The sequence below is a fragment of the Trachurus japonicus genome, chromosome 14 (assembly GCF_045865225.1).
Source record: "Trachurus japonicus isolate A0001 chromosome 14, Traja_1.0".
Taxonomy (NCBI): domain Eukaryota; kingdom Metazoa; phylum Chordata; class Actinopteri; order Carangiformes; family Carangidae; genus Trachurus; species Trachurus japonicus.
Window position 1 is genome coordinate 17,842,520 of NC_140920.1, and position 24,834 is coordinate 17,867,353.

The 24,834-nt window shown below is 39.6% G+C and overlaps 2 protein-coding genes across 3 annotated transcripts; one reads left to right on the forward strand and one right to left on the reverse strand.

Moving 5' to 3' along the window:
- Nucleotides 1-1,358: 1,358 nt before the first annotated feature.
- znf346 (zinc finger protein 346) lies at nt 1,359-7,416 on the reverse strand. Its single transcript, XM_085798218.1, has 7 exons — nt 7,286-7,416; nt 5,631-5,734; nt 5,041-5,136; nt 4,451-4,601; nt 4,105-4,359; nt 3,829-3,928; nt 1,359-2,693 (listed from the first exon to the last, which is right to left on the reverse strand). Exons 1-7 carry the CDS (start codon nt 7,383-7,385, stop codon nt 2,468-2,470), a joined length of 1,032 nt encoding a protein of 343 aa, XP_085654344.1. The 5' UTR covers nt 7,386-7,416; the 3' UTR covers nt 1,359-2,467.
- Nucleotides 7,417-14,618: 7,202 nt separating this feature from the next.
- Nucleotides 14,619-18,244, forward strand: LOC146974656 (cornifelin homolog B-like). 2 transcript variants are annotated; one of them, XM_085796845.1, is made up of 4 exons: nt 14,619-14,755; nt 16,908-17,021; nt 17,364-17,524; nt 18,085-18,244. In XM_085796845.1, the coding sequence occupies exons 2-4, from the start codon at nt 16,916-16,918 to the stop codon at nt 18,205-18,207; spliced, it is 390 nt and encodes a 129-aa protein (XP_085652971.1). In that variant the 5' UTR covers nt 14,619-14,755; nt 16,908-16,915; the 3' UTR covers nt 18,208-18,244. The 2 variants fall into 2 exon arrangements, with proteins under 2 accessions (XP_085652971.1, XP_085652972.1); XM_085796846.1 differs by lacking the exon at nt 14,619-14,755 and having other exon boundaries at nt 16,883-17,021.
- The last annotated feature ends 6,590 nt before the right edge of the window (nt 18,245-24,834 follow it).

Genomic DNA, 24,834 nt, shown 5'->3' on the forward strand with positions numbered 1-24,834 from the left:
CAATGTCGATGCATTCATGTTTTCTTCTCTGCACATTCATTTTTATGCTGATCAGTTGATATTTTCATTGATAATGACAATTTATCTTTTATACACTTGTATAAACCAAGGAGTCCCGGGCAGCGTTTAGCCAATAGAAAGAAAACCTAAAAACAAAACGAGTTATCTTAAAACATTTCTTTACTTAATGCACATCTTCACTGCACGTTCCCCCTCACGTACACATAACTTATAGTGAAAGCAAATCTTACTCACAGAACAGCTAACACACAAAGACCTAGGATGAGAACAAAAAGGCCATTTGTCTTTATACATCATGTAATTTACAGTATGTACGAGCCCTCTTCGTATAAATTACATCCAAAAAAATATTTTTTCCTCATCAGCCAGACAGTTGAAGACATTCAATACTAAAATAGTCAACCAGTCGTCTCCTGCAAATGGACTAAAAAAATGTTTTGCTGTTATTCTAATATTGACATCGATTTCTAATTTGACATCACTCTTGAAAATCTCTGCAGTAAATATTGTCAACTCTGCTATGGACAGTAATTACACTGGTCTCCTCTGGAGTTTATAAAGCCCCATTTTGGACCTCTCAAAGGGAAATTATTGAAAAATCTTTGACCCTTCAGCAAACCAATAAAATAACTTAAAAGTACAAAAAAAGCTTATATATTTATATATTTTGAGCCCACAGCTGTTACACATCCACTGTGTTTGAAATGTGAGGATAGTGGTAGTGTTTCTCATTATAATCCCTTTCATCCTCACTCTGTAACAAACTTTCCTGACTGCTGAAAAATTCAAATAATCCTTTTTTTTAATATAAAAATGACATCAACCTCTACAAAATACTTGGTGCTGACGATGATTAACGACTCAGTGTTTCTGGTTGTGTTTGAAGAAGCACAGGATGTAATTTAGACCATTGACATTTGGCTCTTTCATCAAGTCATGATGGAAAACATCAATGTTATTTCTGGTTTCCTTTCTTTAAGTATCCTGTGTATTGTATAAATTAAAATTGGAACAGGAAAAACAACACGTGGTGAAATAATTAGAAAAGATCTTAGCTCTTTTGAGTTTTACCAAACTCCTGGTTTCACCTTAAATTAAAAATCACTTTCACTTACAGTGAAGAATAAGAAAATAATAATAACAGAGTTACACCGTCAGAACACAAGTATCATCTTCGTCCAGATTAACACATAAAAAAAAATCTAATAAATTCACCATCTGGACTCAGATTTACAGAGAACAAGCAAATATTTCCATGAAAAAAACAACAAACAACTTCAAGATATTTAAGCTTCAAATAAAAAAAATAAAAAAAGAAGAAAAATACTGTAAAAGCAACTTTTCATGAAATTACCTGGGCAGAAATCCTCAGGCTTCTTACACACGTAGCCAGGTATCTGAAAAACTCAGATCTTTTATGTGTTTTTCATTCACATGAAAACGATTATTTTTGAAAACTGTATTAGTGTAGATGAAGATCTTTATGGAAATGATGTTATTATTGAAAACAGAAGGGGAAAATGTTTTTATAAATACCCAGCTACATGTGCACAAGACCTTAGACAGTTTTTTTTATTTTATTTTTTTTATCTGTATAGTAAGCAAACGGTTGCTGTATAGCAGCAAAAATATTATCATAACCAGCTACAGTGACTGATGCGGCTCTGCTAACACTTGACCCCAATCCTTTTTCCTACGTCTGCATCTTCAACATCACATTTAGAAATAATCAAACAAGGAGAAAGCAGAGAAATGAGGTGAGGACATGTTTTAAATACATTCACTGGAGATGTAAACTGGCTAAATTCAGATGAACGGAGGAAATAGAGGTGATAAACTAGAGAGCAGCTCAGCTTTGAATTGTCCATGGTTACATGTTACTGGTGCTAGATGTTAGTATTGGGTAGACGTTAGTAGAGACTGAGCAGTTAAATAAGCTTAATGTGCGCGTGACCGATGCATTGAGGATCAATATATAGATTTAGATCTACGTAGACTTTGTCTTCGATTGGTTTCAAGTCAGAAATCAAACAGGAAATGGAAGTAGAGGAAAGTTGAACCTTCACAGACGTTTTCTATTGTGACTGCAGGCTGAGCTGCTTTACTGCTTCACCCAAGATCACCACACATAGATGGATACAACTGCTGACCATCAATTCACCACACCCACACAAAAAAAACACACACAAATAACTTTTTCCCCCATTCAAACAAAAAAAACAAACAACAACATTCTTTAGCCGTTTCAGCTGGAAGTTGAAACACGATGAACTTTCTCTCTGGGGTTCTAACCTGCGGTACCAATGACTGTGTTCCTACAGATGAGCGACGCCATGGGGGCTGGTGGTTTGTTAATGTGTTAAAGGGGCTGGTTGTTGTTGTTGTTGTTGTTGTTGTGTCACTCCGAGTCCTTACTGAACCCTCTGCGGTCTGTCCCAGTCCAGCCTCAAGTGTACTGGTACTCCTCTGAGTACTCTGTGTCCTCTGGAGTGTACTGGTTTTCTCCGGCTGTGTACTGGTCGTCCCCGGGGGCGTACTGGTCGTTCCCGGGGGCGTACTGGTCGTCTGCAGCCGTGTACTGGTCGTCTCCGCCGGTGAAGTGTTTGTCGGCCCCGTATGATTGTTCTGGTGCGTGTTGGTGCTCTGCAGTGTTCGCGCCGGACTTCTTCATTCTTAAAAGTAAAAATACACATGTTAGTGCTGGTAGAAGATGTGAAGATGTGATACATTCACATTAAGTATTTACTGTATTCTGTATTGATTTGTTTTTAAGGGAGATCAAAATATGGTGAGCCTTAAAGGGATAGTTCAACATTTTAGCAAATTGGCCCATTGCCGTAATCCCTATAGTTTTAGCAGTAGGTTCGTTACCTTTAATTGGCAGTGCAAGCTATTTTTAGAACGGCGGAGCAGAGCAGCGAGCTTCTCAGAGCTACACTATGGAGGCTAATGGGATTCCTTGGTTTGCCTCATCAAACTCATCAAATACACAATCCAACTACTCCAAAATGGTCTCATGGACAAGTTGGGACCTGCACATTCACCACGCTATGAGATAATAACGGAACGTTATGAGACAGAGCTGTTTTAGAAGCAAATACAGAGACTCAGATATCAGATAGGGAATTGCTGAATCCATTCATACATTCATTATCTGTCGTGACAGAATTTTTTCTTTGCATGGTTCATATACAGAAATACAACGAGATTAATCCTAAAAATAAGTGTAAAACCATGTGTGTCAAGTGACATCGTGCAAGAAGAGTACATGTTGTTTGATGTGTTTAATGGGGATAAATTAGTTCTTGTAGGTGCTTCTTTTGGGTTAAGGGGACTTTGTAGCGGCCACCTGATGGTCAGAGCTGGAAGGACTTACACAGTTATTTTTATGTGGCAATTGATGATCTGGGAATTTATCTGGCAGATATTAAGGTGAACCAGGGTGTGATGAAAGTTAAAAGTGAGAATGGATTGTATAAAGCTGTTAAAACATATACAAAGCTGTTTGTGGCCTCCAGGTGACACTCATGTGAAAGTGGAGGCAGAGCACATATAAAACAACAACAAGTGTTTTAATGAACACCGCACCTCTCCTTCTGTGCTTCTGTTTATTGACACATCACATTTATTACCTCAACTCAACTCCTCTGCAGCTGAAAATTAAGTTAATGCAACACACTCCTGACCATCTACTGATTTTGAGTTTGAAAAAAACAACAAATTAACCCCAATCTCATAGAGAAAAAGACGTGAACACAATGTGAGGCTGAAATTCAGTCTTTTCATGAAGTATTTTCTCGTACTTACTGGTTCTTATGTTTGGCCCCACTGATATGAGACTGGTACTGCTCCACAGAGTTCAGCTCAATGTTGCAGATGGTACATGGGTAGCCCTTTAGTGTGGAAGCTGCAGTCACACAAAAAAAGGAGAGACGTTAGATATTCCTAAATTTGCAAGACTAAAAGAGTCCCATAGCAAAAAAGGAAAGGAGAACTGTTGCGTAAGTGATGATTTATCTCCACAGTCGTGACGATGAGTGATTCAAGTGACAGCGACGCGGATCATTGGCTCTGCGGTCTGACCTGGTGCTGTGGAGGGACCGTACGTCTCCATCAGTTTGAGCTTCGTCATCTGTTTTCTATGCTTCTTGCCGACGTAGTGCTGCTGGGCCATGAGCGGGTTGTTGAAGGAGGCCTGGCAGGTGGAGCAGAAACGGTCTGGGTTGTTGTTGTTGCTGCTGCTGCTGTTGTTGTTGTTGCCCGCTGCTAGCACGCTGCTCAGATCATCGGCAGGTTTTTTCTTCGGCTGAACCGTTGGCGCCGTTTGGCAGGCCACGGCTGAAGAGGAGGTACAAGGAAATGCTTTGTATAGTGCTACAGAAAACACACACTGGAAATAAGACACAAGCTACAAACAAATACCAAATACCTGGAGTCTGGGGGCCGATTGTCTTCAGGCGCAGGTTCTTGGTGTGAACTTTGCCCTGGTAGTGAGACTCGGCCACCACGGGAGACGAGAAGGTCATGTTACATACATGACACACCTTAGACCGGTCAGTGTCTCCATTGTTGCAGTCCGACTGACAGAGACACACACGGGAACAGATGTTGTTTGAGGCAAGAAAACAACATACCATGGAGAGTTGACAATAGAAACCAAAGAAAGGGAGAACGCAGTAATTGCAATTTAAAAAAAGAAAAGAAAAAGAAAAGCTTTTGCTCAGTTTGGAGAGCACAGACGTTTTGTGCACCAGTTTGGGGAAATGACATATTGTTGCTTTTTGAAGTAAAATAAATAAATAAATAAACTTCTGCAGAAAACAAACCAATTACCGATTTATAAAAAGTAAGAGCACATCAATAGTTGAAGAAAGGCTAACAACTCTTTGACGTCACCTGAAAGATTAACTAAATATAATTTGCCATGGTCACATCCAAACCTAGTATGCATTCAGCTATAACTTTTCTTCGTGTTGCTTTAGGTGAGTTTTTTTGTTTGGTTGAATGTTTCCTACTCACGCTGTCAGATGATGACGACTTTAACTTTTTGAGCGCTGGCTCCTTCTCGCTCTGGATTGAAAGATATCGCCGCACTTTGTTGGCGTGTTTCTTGCTCTGAGGGGAGAAACACAAATGTTAATCACATAGTGGACGACAGACAACAAAACAACTTGTACAGACATGACTGGTACAATTATGAATCTATCAGTTAGAAAACATGAACTCAACATGACCATTTTGGTAAACTATCAATAACTATGTATGTTACTAATGCGTTATGAGATATACTATAAACAGCTGGCGTTTTGTGGTCGCAGACTATTAAGTAGGGCCTTTGTTTCATAATTGCCTACTCCCATGATGCCCTACTGTAACCATAACCTCAACACCTTCACAACTTTTAATTAATCTTCTGTTACACTTGGATGATTTGATGAGGATTCAATATAACTCCCACATAAAAATCCTGTATAATTCAAGCAATAACAGGATGTGATGCACATTCAATGAGTAAACCTTTAATCACCATACACACTAACATTTGTCAAAAAAAACCCCAGTAAAGTCCCCCTGACTGGAACGCAGCAGCAGACTGTGGGCTCACTGACCTGATAATGAGTCAACTTCTGAGACTCAGAAATTAGGACAGCGCTGCAGACTTTACACTGGGAGTCAGAAAACAGGTCACTGTGCTCCTTTATCATCTTGTTTACTGCAGGAGAAAGAAAAACAGGATTAAAAAAAAAAAATCAGGTTGCATCTTATGAGAATATGTAACTATAACACAATGTCAAATAAAATATATTTGTGGCAACAGTTCAAACACGATTTCAGCTCAGCGACTAAAGAAAGAGGCTCTTTTCATTTATCAAGGATGTGAGACTGAAGCGTTCAATTCCTGTCTGGTAAATCTGAGACTCCCACCCCGTGCACTTTGATGCTTATGCAGGAACAGTATAGTGTGAGTATCATATACTCAGAGGCACACAGGGCAGGTTTTAGGTTTAACTCTGAGTCTGAGTCATTATTCTTGGCTCACACAACCTGGGAAAATTAATTTACCTCAATGCGTCAAACACAGGTACCAAAAATAACTGGTGATATATACAGCCAAGGAGATTCAATTTGGTTACACTGGACATTTTTGGAGCAGGACATGTCGTGATGTCTTTTATAGCGTTTAGATTTTAGCAAATGCACAATGTGCTGGTGGGCAATTCGTTTTCTTCTTCTTTTTCTTCTCTTCATTTTATTTCTTGGTGCACACAACAATTATAAATATTTATCTATTAACTGCAGTCCACTTATTCACCAACACATGTAAGGGACACCGATCATTTTGTCCAGACCACTTCAGAAGATCTTCAAATAATTCACTTCTTTGCACAGTTTGTTTGTTGTGTTGTACCTGATAATGTGGGTTTGCATGACAAAAGATATTTTAAGTTTCTGTAGCATTGACTCACGCTTAGATCAAGTGGAGGAGCATGTTTATACAAGGATTTTAACCAGAATACAAGATGACATCTGTCTTATCATATCTCAAACATAAAACCCTTTGTCAGCAGGTGGGGCTGCGTTTGTTATCTTTGTGCAGATGCAGAACTGTCACCATCACTTGCTGTCAGCGCTAATGAGGGATGCAACACACACACACACACACACACACACACACACACACACACACACACACACACACACACACACACACACACACACACACACACACACACACACACACACACACACACACACACACACACACACACACACACACACACACACACACACACACACACACACACACACTAACTAAACACAAAGTGCAGCTCCTGTGCTGCTGAGCATTCAGAAGTTAAGAAGTCAGAACTGTCACTAAACACAACACCAAAGCAAAGCAGGATTTCAGTGCAAACCGCCCCCGGTGTGAGGCTCGGCATCCCCCCCTGTCTGAGACCTAACGACGCCTCCCTCAGTCTCCACACGCACACGCGCTGATTCACAACCAGTCTGGAGCCGACTCGGATGCAGGTCTCGTCGACCTTGGAGCAGAAACCGCTACAGCTAGCTCGGCTTAGCACCGTCAAGCAGAGAGAGAAAAAAAAAAAAACCCGCTCCGCTCAACCTGCACCGTCGGCTAACGTTAGCTCGGAGACAGCGCCGGTGTTTTCCCGCTGGTGTTGCCTCCGAGCGGTGCAACCGGGCGGACCGGCGCACGGCTCTAGCACAATAAAGGTCACAGTGGTAAGAAAACAGGTCATACCCTCCGCCGGCCCCGAAGGTAAGTACGGAAAGTCTTCCGTCTGCATCACGTCGGCCATAATATTTCTGTTCACAGGCAGCGGCGGCGGCCAAACACGCATGCGCAGCCGATGGACGCAGCTCCTTCTTCGTCTCAGAAGAGCGGGTGTGTTTGAGCGCACTGCTGCCCCCGCTGGTGGAGCTACACCACTGCTACTGCCCCCGCTGGTGGAGTTACACCACTGCTACTCTGCCCTCTGAGGTCACCACGTGTGTTTCTGAGGAAGTGTTCATTTTTATTTACCTTATTTGATCAACATTGTATAAAACATACATTAAACAGTGACAATGAATGAATCTCAGTATATTGTTTATTACTGACAGGGTGTAGCCTATATTTTTCCTTTTTTTATATTTTGAAAATGTATTAGGCCTATATATTTTATTATATGTGATTCTGATTCATACAGGTCAAATGATAAAGATGAATGATGATAAAGAAAATAATGTGTCAACACTAGATAATAACATCTCCAATGCCAGATACCAGATGCGTTCACATCTCATATCTCAGACACTCTCTCTGACAAACACTGGTGTTTGCCTTCACCTTATTGCTCATTTATGGTAGCTACAAATCTTCCCCAGCTTTCTCTCAGCTTTAGCCCCTTTCTTTATAACCGTCCTGTTCTCTGCTCACGGTTTCCTTTGTTTCCTGTCCTCCAAAAAATAAGTTACAAGCCTTTAGCGTTTACAAGGTGAATACACATACACAAACTTCTTTTACATTACAGAGGAGTGTCATGATCAACTGAAGCGCAAGGTAGGCTACAACTGAAGACAATGACAGTCAAGGTGCTGCTGTGTCTCTTGTCCTGGCTCACAGCAGCAGTGCTGGTGTGGCACTTTGTCAGGCTGTTGTGCTGCAACCCAGCACCTCTGTGTGCTGCTGATGCTGCACTGTCTGACAGTGAAAAAAAAGAAAAACAGATGCAGATCTACTCAGAGGACAAATACGAAAACTTTTTTGGACAATAATTTAAATCATCACTGACTGAGCAATGCACCATTTAAAAAATTAAGTACTGCAGCGGAGCACTTTCTTTACCTGCTGATGTTGCTATTTTAGAAATGTACCAGTTGTTCCTGAGGAGAGTCAAAGCTGTGACAATGAAAACGGTCAGGAACAAGGTGAGGACATAGTTCTCAGTCTGTTCATCAGAGAGTCAGCAGCTTCTCTACATTTACCTCAAGAGACCCCTTCACTCAGGCCACACCAACACAAAACAGGCTTTGTTTCACATCACATCCACCATTAACTCAGAGGACAAACACTAATGCCCTGTCTCTCTGCTGCTTGTGCAGTTGTTTGCATACGATATGATAAGAATTACTTTAAAATCACACACTTTGCGGCCCGGTTCGGCGGTTCAAAACCGGGCGGAAACAACTCTTTATCTTTGATCAGGCAAATCTAATCACAGTTCACATGGAATAAGTGTAGGTGTAGGAAAGTCCAGCTTTAGTCAGATGGTTGCACCTTCCTTCTGTATACTTAAAGTTATACAAGGAACAAACATGCGTAAGTAAGCGATTGCTTTGTACATGTCATATTATTTTTCTTATCTTAAACACAGCTTTTTATGTTCTCTGCCCCCTTCAAACCGTCGATGTGGCCACTGGTCATGACCCAAAATTGAAATTAATGAGGTCACTGCTCATACCAAATACAGATGTAATACACAGTCTGACCACTGCAGATTGGCGCTGTTTAAAATGTTGTCAGTTAAATTCATTGAAATCTGAAAAGAGAAGAGGCCATTCAAATCACGTGGAAACTTTGTGTTTATTTTTTTTATTATCAGTAAACAACAAACAAACAAAGACCTTATTGTAACAGGAGCATGTCCAGAGGGTAGATATTGAGCATCTAGCTCTTAACTTTCTGCCTCTATTTCTTCTGTAGTTTAACTTATGCTGATCCACATCACTTCGTCCCCTGCTGTAATAACCAGACATATAGGCTAAGAGCAGTGGCCACCTTATACACATTTGAATTTTAATGAACAGAACAAAATCAACAACAACCCATTAAACCATCCCACTGTCAATTCAATCACATAATCACAACAAGAGTATTTATATGGCTCTAGTGCTCATGCTGCACAGGATTTGACTAAAGGCTTGATCCATTGGCACTTATCAAAGAGGAAGAAGCACAACTAGGTGTTATAACCACGTTGTGGTTTTGTCTTCAATTAATTTCAGAAATAGCTGGAAGTATTGGGGCTTTAAATCTTCTGGACTGTTTGCATGAGGTGCGACAGCCAGACCTCAACACAAGCACAATGCGTTTTTTTCTTTCTGTCTGTGTGTGAGCTGACGGAGTCCCTCCAGCTGTCTGTTTAACTTCATTTGTCTTGTCTTCAGAGTCTTCCTGTCTGTCCTCAGTTGTCTTCCTGAAGGTGCCGTGGTCCTTCGAGCAAATATCAGCTCGCTTTGGGCTCTGGGCTCCACCTGACCTGAGCAGAGAGGGCTGATGAGAAAGCTGGCGTCCTGTTTTCTTCTCTTCCTCCACCCATGTTCTGCGGAGAAGTCGAGCTGCAGTTAAGAAAGAGTCCGTCTGGATGAGCCCAGAGGGGCCAGTCTCTGGCTTTGTGCTGCCCTGCATTCCCCTGCTCAGAAATAGCTGGAAGCTGTAGGTGAATGTGTTTGGATGGAGGAATGGCAACGATAATGATATTAATGAATCTGTGCTGTGGATGTGAAGACCCTGATGATGGCCAAGTTGACTGAGTCAGCTTCACTATGAGAGGTTTGGATGTGGCAGTAGAGAAACGGGAACCTGTGAAAACAAGAAATGGAGAACAAAGAAGGAAATATTGCGCATTACTGGATATTGTCATAATAGGATATATTATGGCTGCAGACCCAAAATAATCTGTGCACAGTTTTTTTTTAATGGTTTGAGTTTTATGTCCAAAAATCTGAAACACCGCTGACCTGCTCAGCCACTAAACTCACACTGTGCAGTTGGAAAATTTGTTCAAACTAACCCAAGTTCAATGACACCAAATGTGCCGGCCTCGAATTTGGGGGCAGTGAATCGAATAAAATGACCCATAAGGTATTTAGACATTTAGACATTAGACATTTAGATTTGCTATGGGTCCCGAACTTGAATCTTTTGTTCAATTTAAACAAAACAGCATGGAAGATGACTTTTACAAAATGTAAGCCACTTAAAGTGAAATACAAACGAGGTATTAAAGGTTTAAATCCACTCATTAGTTAGTTGTGTTTAGCTTTTTAGTTTGGCTGACACATGCAGCCTGTTGAGCACAAAACAATTATGGCACAAGTTCCGTTTTACTTAATATATAGTAATATTAAGTAGTACAAATGCACACATACAAACTAAAGTGAATATCATAGTGTATCAGTAAATCTACTCATTGTACAAATACACAAAGAAAAAACTGTTACCAGATTTCAGTGTGAGATCCTCATCACCCTCTTCACTCCTCTTCCACTGCTCACGGCTGACTGCTGAGAGTCTCCCCCTCTTTTACCTACCGCTCTCTCTCTCTCTCGCTCTCTCTCTCTCTCCCTCTCTCTCTCCCTCTCTCTCTCTCTCTGGCACATGGCACGGTTCTGGATCTGACCTACATTTTCACAGACTCTGACGATGACGTGTATAAAACACAAGAATATGTTCACTTTCTTACACTATTCTGAGTTATTGATTGGCACAAGCAGACCAATAGATACTATAATAGAATTCTCTGCATTAATAATGGATGAAAAAATAAAACAACACCTCTTTATTTAAGGAGACAATCGGACTACTGTAATGTATGTACATGTTGCAAGACAGTGAAAAAAAGCCACCAGAAAGTAGGTCAAATTACCAGCATTTTTTTTCCATACCCTCCACAGCTGTAATCATCAGCAGATGGAGTTTGCTCAGTCATTGTGGAGATGTATTTGTTCACGTGAGTAGCAGCAGTTTTGTGAAGTTAGCCTCCCATTCTGCAGATACGAGGAAAGTTAAGGGAAACTTTGTCCTTTTATCGCTGCTGTTACAGTTTTTCTGAATTGCTAAAACACTAAATTCTATTGTCTGAACCAAATCCTCATGCAGTGGCCTGAGCACATTTATTGAATCAATCACTGTTTTGGTGAAACCAATTCCCAGCAGTTAGATATAAGTCTCAGATCTTATATCACCTTTCTGCAAAACTCTAAACACATCACACTCTTGATTGATTTGAGTGTTATTTTTGACACAAGTGAAAGTGTTTTTGAGGAGTTTGATGTGTTTGGTTTTGCAGGAGTCAAATGTGTGAAAGTAGATTTGAGCAAGAACTGTAATCCATCTTTACTGTAAGTAGTTTTCCTTAAAAATTAATCCTATAATCTTGTTTTCTCTGCACTCGTTTGGCTTCCTGTTGAACTCAGACACCTCTGGAGAAGAGCTTTCTTGGATTTGAGAATAAATATGGACATGATACTGACAGGAGCTGGACTGTAACCTCAGTCTGTAACTGGGGGCTGCTGCTTCGCCGTCTGTTTGCTCTGTGAGTTCAGTGGGTTTATATGGATAGCAGCAGGATTTGGTTTGAGTTCTGTGTGAGCCACAAATTGAAAAATTGTTTCATGCAGTAACTAAGCAGCAGCGTTCAGGACGTCAGTGTATGTATGTACAGCTCAGCTCAGCAAGGATGAAGAGATTCACACTTTATCTGAGGCATAAAACAAAAACGAGGAGTCAAGGTCTGTTCTCAAAGTCGAAACACTTAAAATTAAATATGCTGCAGACAGGAATATTTGTTTTTTGTGTGTCACGTGCTGCACATGCATCAACTTTATAACTCTATATAAAGTTGAGTGCACAAGACTGTTGCAACACAGCCTGCCCTCAGCTATTCCAAATATTGGAGGATTTCATTAAATCACGTGACTGGTGGCCTCTAAAAGCTGCTGTTCACATTGCTCCCCTCTCGGACGCCCATGTGGAGCAAAGGTCACAGAAGAAAAGCATAAACTGGGTCCTACAGTGTATTACACAGTTTTTGCTACATCATGGTCGTCACAGATCTGGGTCAAAGGGAAAGGGAAAGCTGCAGTCCTGACAATACACACTGCAGCTGCACTACTGTACAGCACTACAGCTTTTCTTGTTAACTGTGGTCTGATCTCATTGGTCCTAAATCCACACACTTAAAAAAGCAAAAATGAAAACTGACAAACTCCAGAATAAATTCCACCAATAATGAGATGTAACTGCAGACGCATGAATAACAGCAAACCTGCTTCACACACCTGTAAAATGCAGAAAAGTCAGGGAAAAGCAAAGAAAAAGTAGAAGCAAGGTAAATAACTAGGCTTGTGTTTCTGACGTCAGTCTTCAACCTCGGGTGCATTCACGTCAGCTTGTCTTGGATTGTTTCCAAGCATTTCTACATCCTAGTTCCAGTGATTTACTGTCACTGTATTTGAAGGTGATGGTGTAAAGCTGGTCATTACTGATGAATTCAGTTTCTCTTTTTTGACTGAACAGGAATTCAGAGCAGGGTAGTTCAGTATCGGCTCTGCACAGCTTTTTAATTTCCTTTTGGTTGAACATTTTATTCCAGCACATTCAAAAACAAATTCCTTTCTCTGCTGTTACTACTGGAAACAATGCTATACAATCCACAGGGCGTATTCAGTCTTTACTGTGTTTTGCAGTTTAACCTACTGTTGTGCTTAAGTTAAAAGACAATTCAGCAGTATTTGTTAAAGCATGGGAGAGGTTTATTTCCTGAAGGAGGAGAAACGTCTTTGTCCAAAACTGTCTGTTGAGTTGCAATTCAAAGACTCTGTGACAGTGTGACTCTGACTCAATGAGCCAATGGGACGGCCTAGAACAGTTTACGGAACTGGAACCTCTTGACAGAAAATGACAGCATACATCAGCAAGGAGAAAGATGTCCTCACAGGGGTTGCAGTGTAATGTTTTTATATCTTTGTATGATCTCTTAGGAAGGTCAAATGGGTGATTAGTTTAGGTTTTACTCCAGAGTCCCTCAAGTAGTGATTAGCTTCCTTCAACTAGGACTGACCATTATAGACCTCATATCACTTCTACCGCATTTAGGATCAAATTAAAGGTGTCTCTCATGAGTCATTAGGCCTGTAACCTACATAGTTTACCTCTGAATGGTCATTTTCATCATCCATCCAATTCCCAATGGTCATACCTCTTACAAATGAAAACACAAAGGCCAGCCACACAAGTTAAGTTTCTTTATTTAAATTCAACATTTATTTCTTTAAAATACTTTTTACTTTATATTTTAGTTGTCTTAACAAGTTGTAACAAAAGGCAAGAGGCTGTAAACTCAGACCATCAGATGTAATAATGACATTTTCTTTACAATAGTCTGTAGATCCTTTGACTGTTTTTACTCCCCGGCCAGGTCTTTAACCAAATCCATGACAGTCTGCTGAATCAAAGGACAAGGGTGTGAGCTGCCATAGTGGATTGTGAGTATATAAGTACAAAAGTGCATCGTGAGAAGATGAGTCATCTTTTGATGAGGTAGTTTATTGTCATTTTTGTCCTTTAGGTTCAAAAGAAGTTTGTACCATGTGTGAATGAAAAGGCTCATGCCATACAGTTTAGCCAATCGATGTTGACTACATTTTACTGAATCGAGCTTTATGTTAAGATTCAGCAAACTGATGAGCCTCTTTGTTGCTACAGGTTACAGTTTTAAAAGTTTCCAACTTTAGCCTTATGTTACAGTTTAGCTAACGAATGTCCGTTACTTTGTAACCTAAGCTCAGAGTTTAGTAAACTAACTAATTTCCAACTTGCTTTAAGTTTAAGCTTTTGTAACCATTTATAAGCTTAAGTCTTAATTAACACTTAACTGTTACTAGGTAGCTGATAGAGTGTCATTTTATTCAAGATGTTGTCTTAGCATTTCATTACTTCAGTGCTGCTGCTCAGTCATGATAATGGAAGTAATGTGGAAGTTATGTTTTGATATCGGTAGTTTGTTCTTTGATTTTAATAGCTTGTTGTGAGTTTTAATAGGATGTTGTATCTTGCAAAAGATCAAACATTAGACAAAAATGATTGCCCACATCCTGCGGACATTACAGTATGTCAGTATCAGGTGACTGTAGACCTATAGGTCACAGGGTAATGGGCCTTTTTAGATGATCACAAGTTTGTCTTTCAAGTGTAACATAGTCATAAGATACATGGAGCCACATATGATGTGGGGTTGACAGTAATTAATGTCTGATGGCCCTACCCTTTTTGGAAAATAATGGTGAAGTGATGGTGAGGTATGGAAACACAGGACAGACCAGTCTGTCTGGTTTCTTCCTTCACTTGTTCTATTGTCCTAAGATATTTTCAGAATTACAGTTTCACTGCTGAGATCAACTGTGACAGGACGAACAGCTTGGAGCTCCTCATCTAACAAACACACAGGTGATAAAACCCTTTCTATAAACATTTCTGTCTGTCACAGTTACATGTAGGCTATAACCTTTCTGCACAAAAATATCTTAACATGTGAATTTACATAGTCTTTGTTTTGAAACCATGGTGACACTGTTTTATTTGTTTGACAGCAGCAGTCAAAATTTTAATTATAATTTCTGTTGTTGTATCTCCTTTTTTTGTTTTAGATCTTGTTTACTTCTGACAATAGTAGAAATGTTATTGAAGTCATGACCTCATATCACAGGAGCTTCAAATTTTGGGAATAAAAGTAAAATGTATGACAATAATAAACCTTAAAGGGATAGTTCAACATTTTGGCAAATTGGTCCATTGCCATTATCCCTATACCTGTATAGTCTTAGGAGTAGGTTCGTTACCTTTAATTGTTGGTGCAAGCTATTTTAAGAATGGCGGAGCAGAGCCACAAGCTGCTCAGAGATATGCCACAGAGGCTAATAGGATTTCTTGGTTGCCCTCCTCAAACTCATCAAATACACAATCCAACAACTCCAAAACTCTAGCGGACAAGTTGTGACCTGCACATTCACCACGCTATGAGACAATAACGGCACGTATGAGATGTAAATTAAATTATTAAATATTAGAAAAAATGTCAAGGCCTTGACATTTTTTCTAATATTTAATATTTAATGTATATATTTTTGTATTCCTGTACACTGGAGGGTATTTTGTAGCCCTTCGTTTTTGATGTTTTGCCCTGTGGGCCTTATGTGTGTTCATGTGTATTTTCTGTGAGGAGGTCTAATGACTGAGGGTCATACACCTGGTTCAATTAGCCTCTAGGGTATTTATCTCCCACCTCAGGCACCTGTGTGTTTACATTGAAAAAGACTTCGGTCGAAACGTCTGTCCTGCCTGCCTGTCCTACAATAAAAAGTTAAAAGGAGCTGATTGGAGGGTGCTGGTTTTCTCTTCTCTTCTTGTTTGCCTTGGCCGTGCACCTCCACATGAGAGTTTTTTTCTCCTTTTTTGAGATTCAGGGTGAGTGCTCACTACCTCCGTTCTCAAGTCACAACTTGCCCACGGGAGCGTTTTGGAGTTGTTGGATTGCATATTTGATGAGTTCCATGAGCCTCCGTAGTGTATAGCTCTGAGCAGCTCACGGCTTCACGGTTCTAAAAACAGCTCACACCGACAATTAAAGAACCTACTCCTCTGACTAGGATTATGACAATGGGCCAATTTGCCAAAATGTTGAACTATCCCTTTCACATAAAGTGTCATGGTGTTACATAAATCATACACTCTCACCTGATGGAGATGAGAGTGTTTACATGTACATGGTTGAATTTAAAAAATCACATAACTTTGTTTTTTAAATATTTTTTTCAATAGTAACAACTCATAGCCTGTAGCCGCCATCTAATTGAATGAATAAATCAGTTATTCATATAAATAAATATTTTTTGTTACTTTATGTATTGTTCAGTTCTAGTTCTAGTTCTAGTTTATTTTACCAGGCAAATTGCTTGAGATAAAAAAAAAATCTCTTTTACAAGCATGGCCTGGCCAAATGAGTGGTATAGTATATGAGTGGGGCGTCGTGTGGCACAGTAGGTTGAGCAGGCACGCCATGTGTAGAGGCTACAGGCCTCACTGCAGGCGGCCCTGGTTTGAATCCCGCATTGGGTGGCCCTTTCCTGCATGTTATTCTCCCTCTCTCTGCCTCCCCATTTTCTGTCTCTCTCAACTAAAGGCACAAAAAAAGCCCAAAAAATATATACTTTAAAAAAGTTAGTGTCATTTTTAAAATGAGAGTGGTCATAATTCCAGGGCTGACAACTTAAGGATGGTTATATTTTACATGTTTTCAAAAAAAATGATTTCTTACTTTAATCATTTTGGCATAGAAGCCTTCATCAGAGCATCACACCATGGTATTCTTCTCATTTTATTAAAGGTACCCTTACTAAAGGTACTCCTGCTCTGAAACCACTGAACAAACTATAAAACTGTTAGTCATTTGTTTAGAGATTTAATTTATCACAGTCACTGTAGTGAGTCTTTGAATTGCAACTCAACAGACAGTTTTGGACAAAGACATCACCTGTTTATCCTCCTTCAGGAAATAAACCTCTGACATATTCTGAACTCTTCATCCTGGTTCCTGCTTTAGACGTCAGCATGACTACCAAGATGGTGATCAGGCAGCCTCAGCCTGTGATGGTGGCCCGAGACTCTGACGAGTGGGATTCTGGGATATGTGACTGTTGTCAGGATTTGCCTTCATGTGAGGTTCTACTCGCCTTACTGTTATTCAGACAAGTGCTGGATGACAAAGCAGTGTTTTTACATGTTTATCTATTTAAAAGCTATTTTCCTACCAGCTACATTAACATATAAGGTATTTATCTGTTTTCTTACTTATAAACCACTTATTTGTTTACTTGTGATCAAAATTAAACCAGCAAATCTGATGAATCTGAAATAGTTTCACCTGAAGCTGATAAAGGTCAGAGGTTATTTCTAGAGTGGTGTTTACTGATAAACAGATTGTGTTCCTTTGTCTGGTTTGTCTTTATCACATTCTATCTTTAACACTTGTATTTTATTCTTTCATTTCCTGGTTCAGGCTGTTTCGCCTTCTGGTGTGGCCCCTGCTTCGCCTGTATAACTACCAGGGACTATGGCCAGTGTCTCTGTCTCCCTCTGCTGGAGATGTTTGGTGGGCCATGCATCCGGCCTGTCACTTTGGCCATGAGGGTTTCCATGCGGGAGCGTTATGGCATCAAAGTAAGGATACACTAACAGTTTGGGGATGTTAATCGTTTTTAATTTAATTTTTCTTCAGCTTTTCTTGAAGAGTGTTTGCGTCCCCGGAAACTCTTCCCTTGTGTTGTGGGTTTTTGCAGTGCGTGTGTTGTCAAATTGATGAAGTTGTTTTCTGAATTTGAAGCACATTTGCATGTGTTTTCTTTAGTAATGCAATATGCAATATGGTAAATTGGGGCCACTGTAGTTTTTTCACTTTTGGTGGTCCACAGAAAATCAGACTGAAGTAGGAATCCAAGGAAAACTCACTTCAATCCGTTTGTACAAAAGACAAAACAAAAACTCACTTGTAGTTTGGAGATTTGAAAAGAAATAAAGTTTTTATTTATTTATTTTTTTGGTAATTTATGGTCTTGCTTCACATCAACATATACGTATAAATGAATTCTATAAAAATTTAAACTGATATTTCGCATGATCTACATTATTCTCTGGATGAATGATTCATCAGGTGACTGATCTTTAGCAGTGATCAGATTGTGCAGATGTTCACTGGCAGCATCACTGTGTCTTGTCTGCAGGGCACAATGTGTGACGACTGTGTGTGCACTACCTTCTGTTCCTCCTGCGTCTGGTGCCAGATGTCCAGAGAGATGGAGAAGAGAAGGTACCCCATTGTTCTGGTCAGTGCCAAAAGCACATAACCCCAATGCCATTCCCTCCGCAATACACCACAACCTGGGTGGCACTGCATCAGCATCACAGCTCTTAATAATGTCTTCTTTAATCTGTTTAAACTAATTCAACTTCAAGCGAGTGAGAACAAACATTCATAGTTTTTATTTTTTATACATTTGCCTGTTAGATATTTGTCTATTTATGTTTGGCTGTATCATATATAACTAACTAAATTAGCCTACATTTAATTAATTATTGATGTGCTGTTAATAAAATGTATAAAAACTTTAAATCAAAAGTTAAAATGTTATAATAATCTGCTTTTATTTCTTTGTTCATCCTATTAGAATGTAAAAAATATGAAAATAGAAAAATGCGTGAAATACAGCGCACTACACAGAAAGTGTAATGGTCACATTAATGACATAAATTTATATCAATGTAAAACACAATAGATCCTCTAGAGGGAGCCACACTCTTCACAATGATCCAGCAGCTGTGGCTTTCTGAGGTTATGTAGGGTCACAGTGGATCAGACGGCAAAACAGGCGGGAATTAATATAATGATTAATGAAAAATCAAAAAAGATAAAATATCTTTATAATTAATAAGGACATGAAGCATAAGAGTTACCTACAACTAATGCTGACAGTTAGGCTACATTGAATTAGTCCCAGTTACTTATTGCTAAGCAAGTAGACATAATAAAAATGGACAATGGTACATTTTCTGACTTAATTAATAACAAATGAATTATTGATAAGTGGGTTTTAAATGTTCATAAGTGAAATAAAATTATTCAGTTTTCTTTAAAATGAGTACATTATTGTGGCTTTTTTGGGTGGGAATGGGGTGAGGTGGGGTAGGGGGTCTTAACTACCATATAAAAAAAAAAAAAAGAAAAAGAAAATATGCCACACATTCTCCTCTTGGTAAATTACACTGAGATGAATCAGTCCGACAGATATAAACAAACATAAAATGAGCATTGTAAAGGTAAAGTTAGATTATAAATAACAACAATTTTACTTTTATCCATCTGCTGTCTGGACGTCATTAGTCTCAGTCAACTCATCAAGAAAGTAAAAGAAACAACAACAATATCAATAGTAAGTTTCTTGACTTAATAAATAGAGATTATCACATTAAAACAATATTTAATAATTTGGACGGACAAAATTTTAAGTTAAAAATAACTAGATTAGTAAATTACTAGAAATTACTAAACGCCACTTATTAGATTTAGTATTCTTATTCTTTGATCATTTCAACCAATTTCCTGCTTAAAACTGGATCTACTCGATCTATATTCTTAAACAGCTCCTTAAGTGGCAGTCGTGTGTTTGTCGACTTGTTCTGCCGAGTGTTTCACGCCCTCTAGTGGCCACAAACATTGATTGATGACAATATCAGCGCTGTGTGGTCACCCCCACGTTTGCCAAGGCGCATTAAGTTTAAAAGAGTTTGGAGAAAGAGAGATTTAAGCTTTAGTTTCTGCTGCTCTGTTTGGACTCACTATCATGTCATATTTGGTCAAATTACTCTCAATAAACTTCGCCATTTGTTTGCTCTGGCTTTTTGGCGATTCCTCCCCGACTGCTTGGGTCGAACTTGGTCCCAGTTGTTCACTGTAAATTGCTCAGTGGGTTGTTTTTAATAGGATTATAATGACAGTTATGGTTTGCAAGAATTGATGTTTGTGACTTTTATGAGGTGTGAGTGAAGGGGCGGGGCCAGGCGGCTCGTAAAGGCCACAGGAATGTTAATTGGTCGAGGCCACTGCCTCCCTCTTTGTTCTGTTCGCTCATACTGGGCTTCTGTTGCGCCTGTTAAAGGCCAAAGCACTGATTTAAAATCTGTGACTTTACCCCCCCTCCACCCTACACACACATATATACACAAGGTATCCAACTTACAAACCCTCCACCCTCCACCACCTCGATTCATCCCCTCCCATTATTTCTGAAGAAAATGGAGCCTTTGCTTCCCTCATTTCCTCCATGTCGCTTAATCAGGTGGTTGGTGCCCCCCCAAAATCCGCCATCCCTCAACCCAACCCCCACCTCTACCTCCACCTTCCCCACTGAGTTTGGTCCAGTGCTGGGGGAGTAATTTTATCACAGCTTTTTTTTCTTCTTTCTCTTCATCTTCTTCTTCTATGGCCACATGGGCGCTGCAACTCCAGGAAGTTTCTGAAATCCAGAGGGAAATTTTAGTCAATATCAAAAATTTCAGCATGAGCTCAGGACAGAATTTTGAAATGAAAGAAAACTCCCAAAACTCTCAAAGTCCACAGGTAGACAGGTGTTTTGTTCCTCCATTTTTAAAAAGAGAGGAATCTTTATTCATACACACTTTTCTCTTAAACGTTACAACGTGATTCATAAAAAGACAAACAGAACAATAGAAAAACAATTACGCTTCAAAGAGGAGTTTTAAGGTGTAATTTAAAAGTGGTAACACATTCAACAGATGATCCCGTCCACACATGCTTATGTCAAAAACATAAAAATTCAAAAATATGGGGTGCTCGAGTGGCATATGCCTGAAGTGCGGATCGCTGGTTCGACTTCCAACCGAGACGATCTTTAACGCATGTCATTCCACTATTCCTTCTTTCCTGTCTGTCTACACTGTCCTATCTAGTAAAGGCATAGAATACCCCAAAAATATCTAAGAAAAAAACACCAAAATGTACCATGAAGTGCCATCAAAAGCCAAATCAACATGGGGGCTAACAACTATGGCACATCGCAGGTAAGGAGAGTCATCTGTTTCCATGTTACATGTTACATGTTTCCATCCAATTTGTATTGCAAATCCTGAGAAAATGTTCATTAATGCAGCAAAAGGAAATGCGCATTTGTACGTGTTTCCATCCACTACGGTGAACTGCCAATCTGCAGGAGAAAGAAGATGCGTGATGACAAAAAGGTAGACAAACGGGGAAATCGGTGGCAAAAGGAAAAGAAGGTGGCAAAAGAGAATATGGAGAGTTTTGAAGATATGGTGTGGTCTTGGAAGAGTTATAATAACAGCCATGTCTGCCTACTTGGAGGTGTTGGAGAAGGCTAATAGTTACAATAGCAATGGCCACCCAGATGGCCATAATACTGGCACCTCGTCGCCCTGCCTACATGGAAACGTATAGGTAGGTAGGCTACACATCATCATTTGTACTAAAGTGCATTTGTATCGGTAACGATACAGCAAATTTTCTTCCTCCTCCTTGATGTGTTTCCACTTAGGGTTTTTGCAGCGCAAATTCAAAATGTCCATTAAAATAAGTGGATGGAAACATGACTAGTGACTACTGGTTCTTCACTTCAAGAGAGTTTCTTCATTGCACTTCATCATCACCACCAAGCTGAAGGTGCCCTCAGGGCCACCATAGTTAAACCCTGTGTGGAGACATTAATAATTATAATGATAATACATTTTATTTGTAGGTGCTTTTACAAATGCTCAAAGACACTTTACACTTTAAAAATCAAAAAATAGAGCAAGGTCAGAATGAAATAAAATTAAAAACAGCAATAAAACAGTATCAAACACACAAAATGATATATTAAAAGCTAAAAAAGGTGAGTTTCTTGAATGTTGGGAGGTGTGGGCAGATACGGACAGGTTTGGGGAGTGAGTACGTCTGCTGATGTATTCTTCAGTTGAAATTGCTAAAAACTACAAATGATGAGTCTAAACTCTGATGGGATGGAAATCAGAGGTCATGAGATGGATTTGAACCCAGTGCACTATAGGACTCCTCCTGAGTGTCTCCACGGTGACGGACAGAACAGGCCGTCTATCTGCCCCAGTCTCTCCATCATTTCCTGGGGGAAGTGTTCCTTTTAAAAGACAAGGCCGGGGGCAGCCAGGGGAGTCGGCTGATAACGTCTCAGGTTAAGATGAGGCGGGAGGGAGGGAGGGAGGTGGTGGTGGTGGTGGGGGGGTGTAGTCCGACACGGGCTATCAGACGATGGGCCTCCGAGCAAACAAACAGCTCTGACCTCTGAAAACAACGGCAGCAGGGAGCAGCTGATATGGAGAGACGGATAGGTGGAGGTTTGGTGGTGCAGCAAGTGTGTGTGTGTAAGTGTGTGTGCAGGGGAGGTAGAGAGCACAGTGCACGCAGGGCAAGAATTATCTGATCCCTTTGTGATCTTAGCGTCTCAGTGTCTATTAAAAACAGCGTGCGTGTGTTGTGTAGTTTTTTTTTTCCATTTAAAGAGTCACTGTCTCCTACAGAGCTAAGAACTGAAGAATAACACAGCTCACTCACTTGTGTTTAACCTGCAAGACCTTAGCTTCAACTCTCCTAACACGCATCACATTGTAACATTTATGGTTAATGTTGCACATGTAGCCTTCATTTTGCATTGTAGAAACACTGCAGAGTCCAGTTCATTTTGAAAACCCACGTTGGCATCTGGACTGTGAAGACTAGGAAATTTTGAAACTATGATGTAAAACTGATGGTGGCTCCTGATTGGCTCATCATCCTCGTGGTTGCTCAGACATGTGTGCGTTAACAGATTTTTTAGCCTGGAGTCAGATTGTTTTTGTTTCAAAACTGCAAAAATGTAGTTGTGCGGATGTCGCCTAAGACAGCAAACCTCAACCACTCATCACAGACTGATGACTCGAGAGTTTTTTGCAGATAAACAGCAAAAACAAATATTTTTGCATAGTTTTTTTTTTAATTATTATTATTAGTGTTGAAGAAGCTGAATAAGTGTTTGTTTGATATGTAAAAGTGTCAGGCTGCTTCCTCTGGAGCTGCTGACCTCTGGAGCCTCCAAGATTGTGATCCATCTGAGTCTCTACATGCCTTGGGTAAGTTTAGGCAACTAAAATGAATCAAACTTGGTTAATCTGAGAGTAATGAAGGCAATTATTTGAAGGAGACGGGACACCAACACCAGCCTCATGTACGGTGGACCTGAGAGTTCAACACAGTGCTACTTAATTAAACACACACAAAGACACAAACGTGCTGTAATTCAGCCCCACGACACAACAGGAAAAGAAAACTGTGTCTCAGAAAACGGTGGTTTTTAGAAGAGTTAAGTGTCTAGGGGTCAGACACTCTCAGATTTATTTGCGTTTCTGTAGACGTGTGCGTCTTCTTGTATTGGTCTGTGACACATACAGACAGATGAGAGAGGAGAGAGGGGTGAGTGAGGGGGAGGCAGGGTCAACAAATACTTTGATTACTGAACCTTGTCATTCAGACAAGAGGCTCAGCCTCATCAGACAGGCAGCGTTTAATCGCCTCCCCTTTCGTTTTACATAAATCACGTTTACAAATGACGTGTTTTTCAGTTTTATTAGAAGTTATGTTGTAATCAAAACGCTGTCTCCTTTTTCACAGTTCTCTGGCATTTTACAGCTAATCATGGATTCAGAATTTATGAATCAAGTATTATAGGTGTTTTATAAACACTTATTAATACTGCAACTCACGATTAAATCAAAAAACAACATCTATCTACACACTCACTAACCATTAGTGCAGATCTAACTCAGTTTACAATTTATTAACAATTATCTTATGAACCACTGATATAACTAGCAACTGATATAGTACTTGATTTATAAATGCTGAATCTATTAACTATGAAAATACAATTATTATTATTTATTATTATATATTATTAACCACATTATAGATCATTTTATTAATCCACAGTTAAAAAATAGACCCATTATGATGATGACCTGATGAAGGGCTCACAGTTAAACATATATTAGTGTGCTTATAAATTACTTATTATAAATTATCAATATCGGATGTATGCTTTTAAATGATGAAATAAGTCTTTAAGGATTCTTATAATTATTATAAAGTGTTATACTGTTAGATAATTAATGTTTTTTTTAACTAATAGCTATGATTAGTTGTTGTTCACTGTTGATGTCTGTGAATATACATTGAGGTGAGTTGTTATCAGCAGAGTTAATACAGGAGTCCAGGTGGGGATTACCTGCCCTCTCAGTTCTCCACTAGGGGGCGTTGCTGAGCTCCAGGCTCCAGTCTAATGGGTCTCTGTGTGATATACGGCTGCTGCAAACATCCTCTAAGTGCATCTCAAGGTTCAGTGAGAGACTCAGTAGGATCTACAACTCTTGTGTGTCATGTCTTCACAGACTTTAGCTTCAAATGTTTGTTTATTTACATGGACTAAAAAAAAATGTAAACACATTTAATCACATCTCATTAGTGGCTCATTCACTGACACACACTGTGCTTTGTCATTCTAATTGTGACTTGACATTGATCATTCACAGGCATTGGTTTAAAAAATGAATGGATAATTTAAGAATTACCAATACATTGGATAATCAGATTATTATGAATTTCGGCCTGGCAGTTGATGTCGATTTGGAAATGCTCACATTTAAGTCTTTAACCCTTTTAAAGGAGAACTATTCAAGTCTGGTCTCTTTTCCGCTGTTTTGCTAACCCTCCTCCTGGCCATGTGCATTTGTTTACAACGAAGCTGATAAGAAATCAATCAATAGAGTGGTGAATAACATTGAATATAGGATGTTACAACGTGCACATTTGTGTAGTTATAGTATCTGTCATAAACAAGAGATTATGGCTTATGGGGCGCGTTTATGTTGCGGTGCCACAGATATGAGAACTGGGA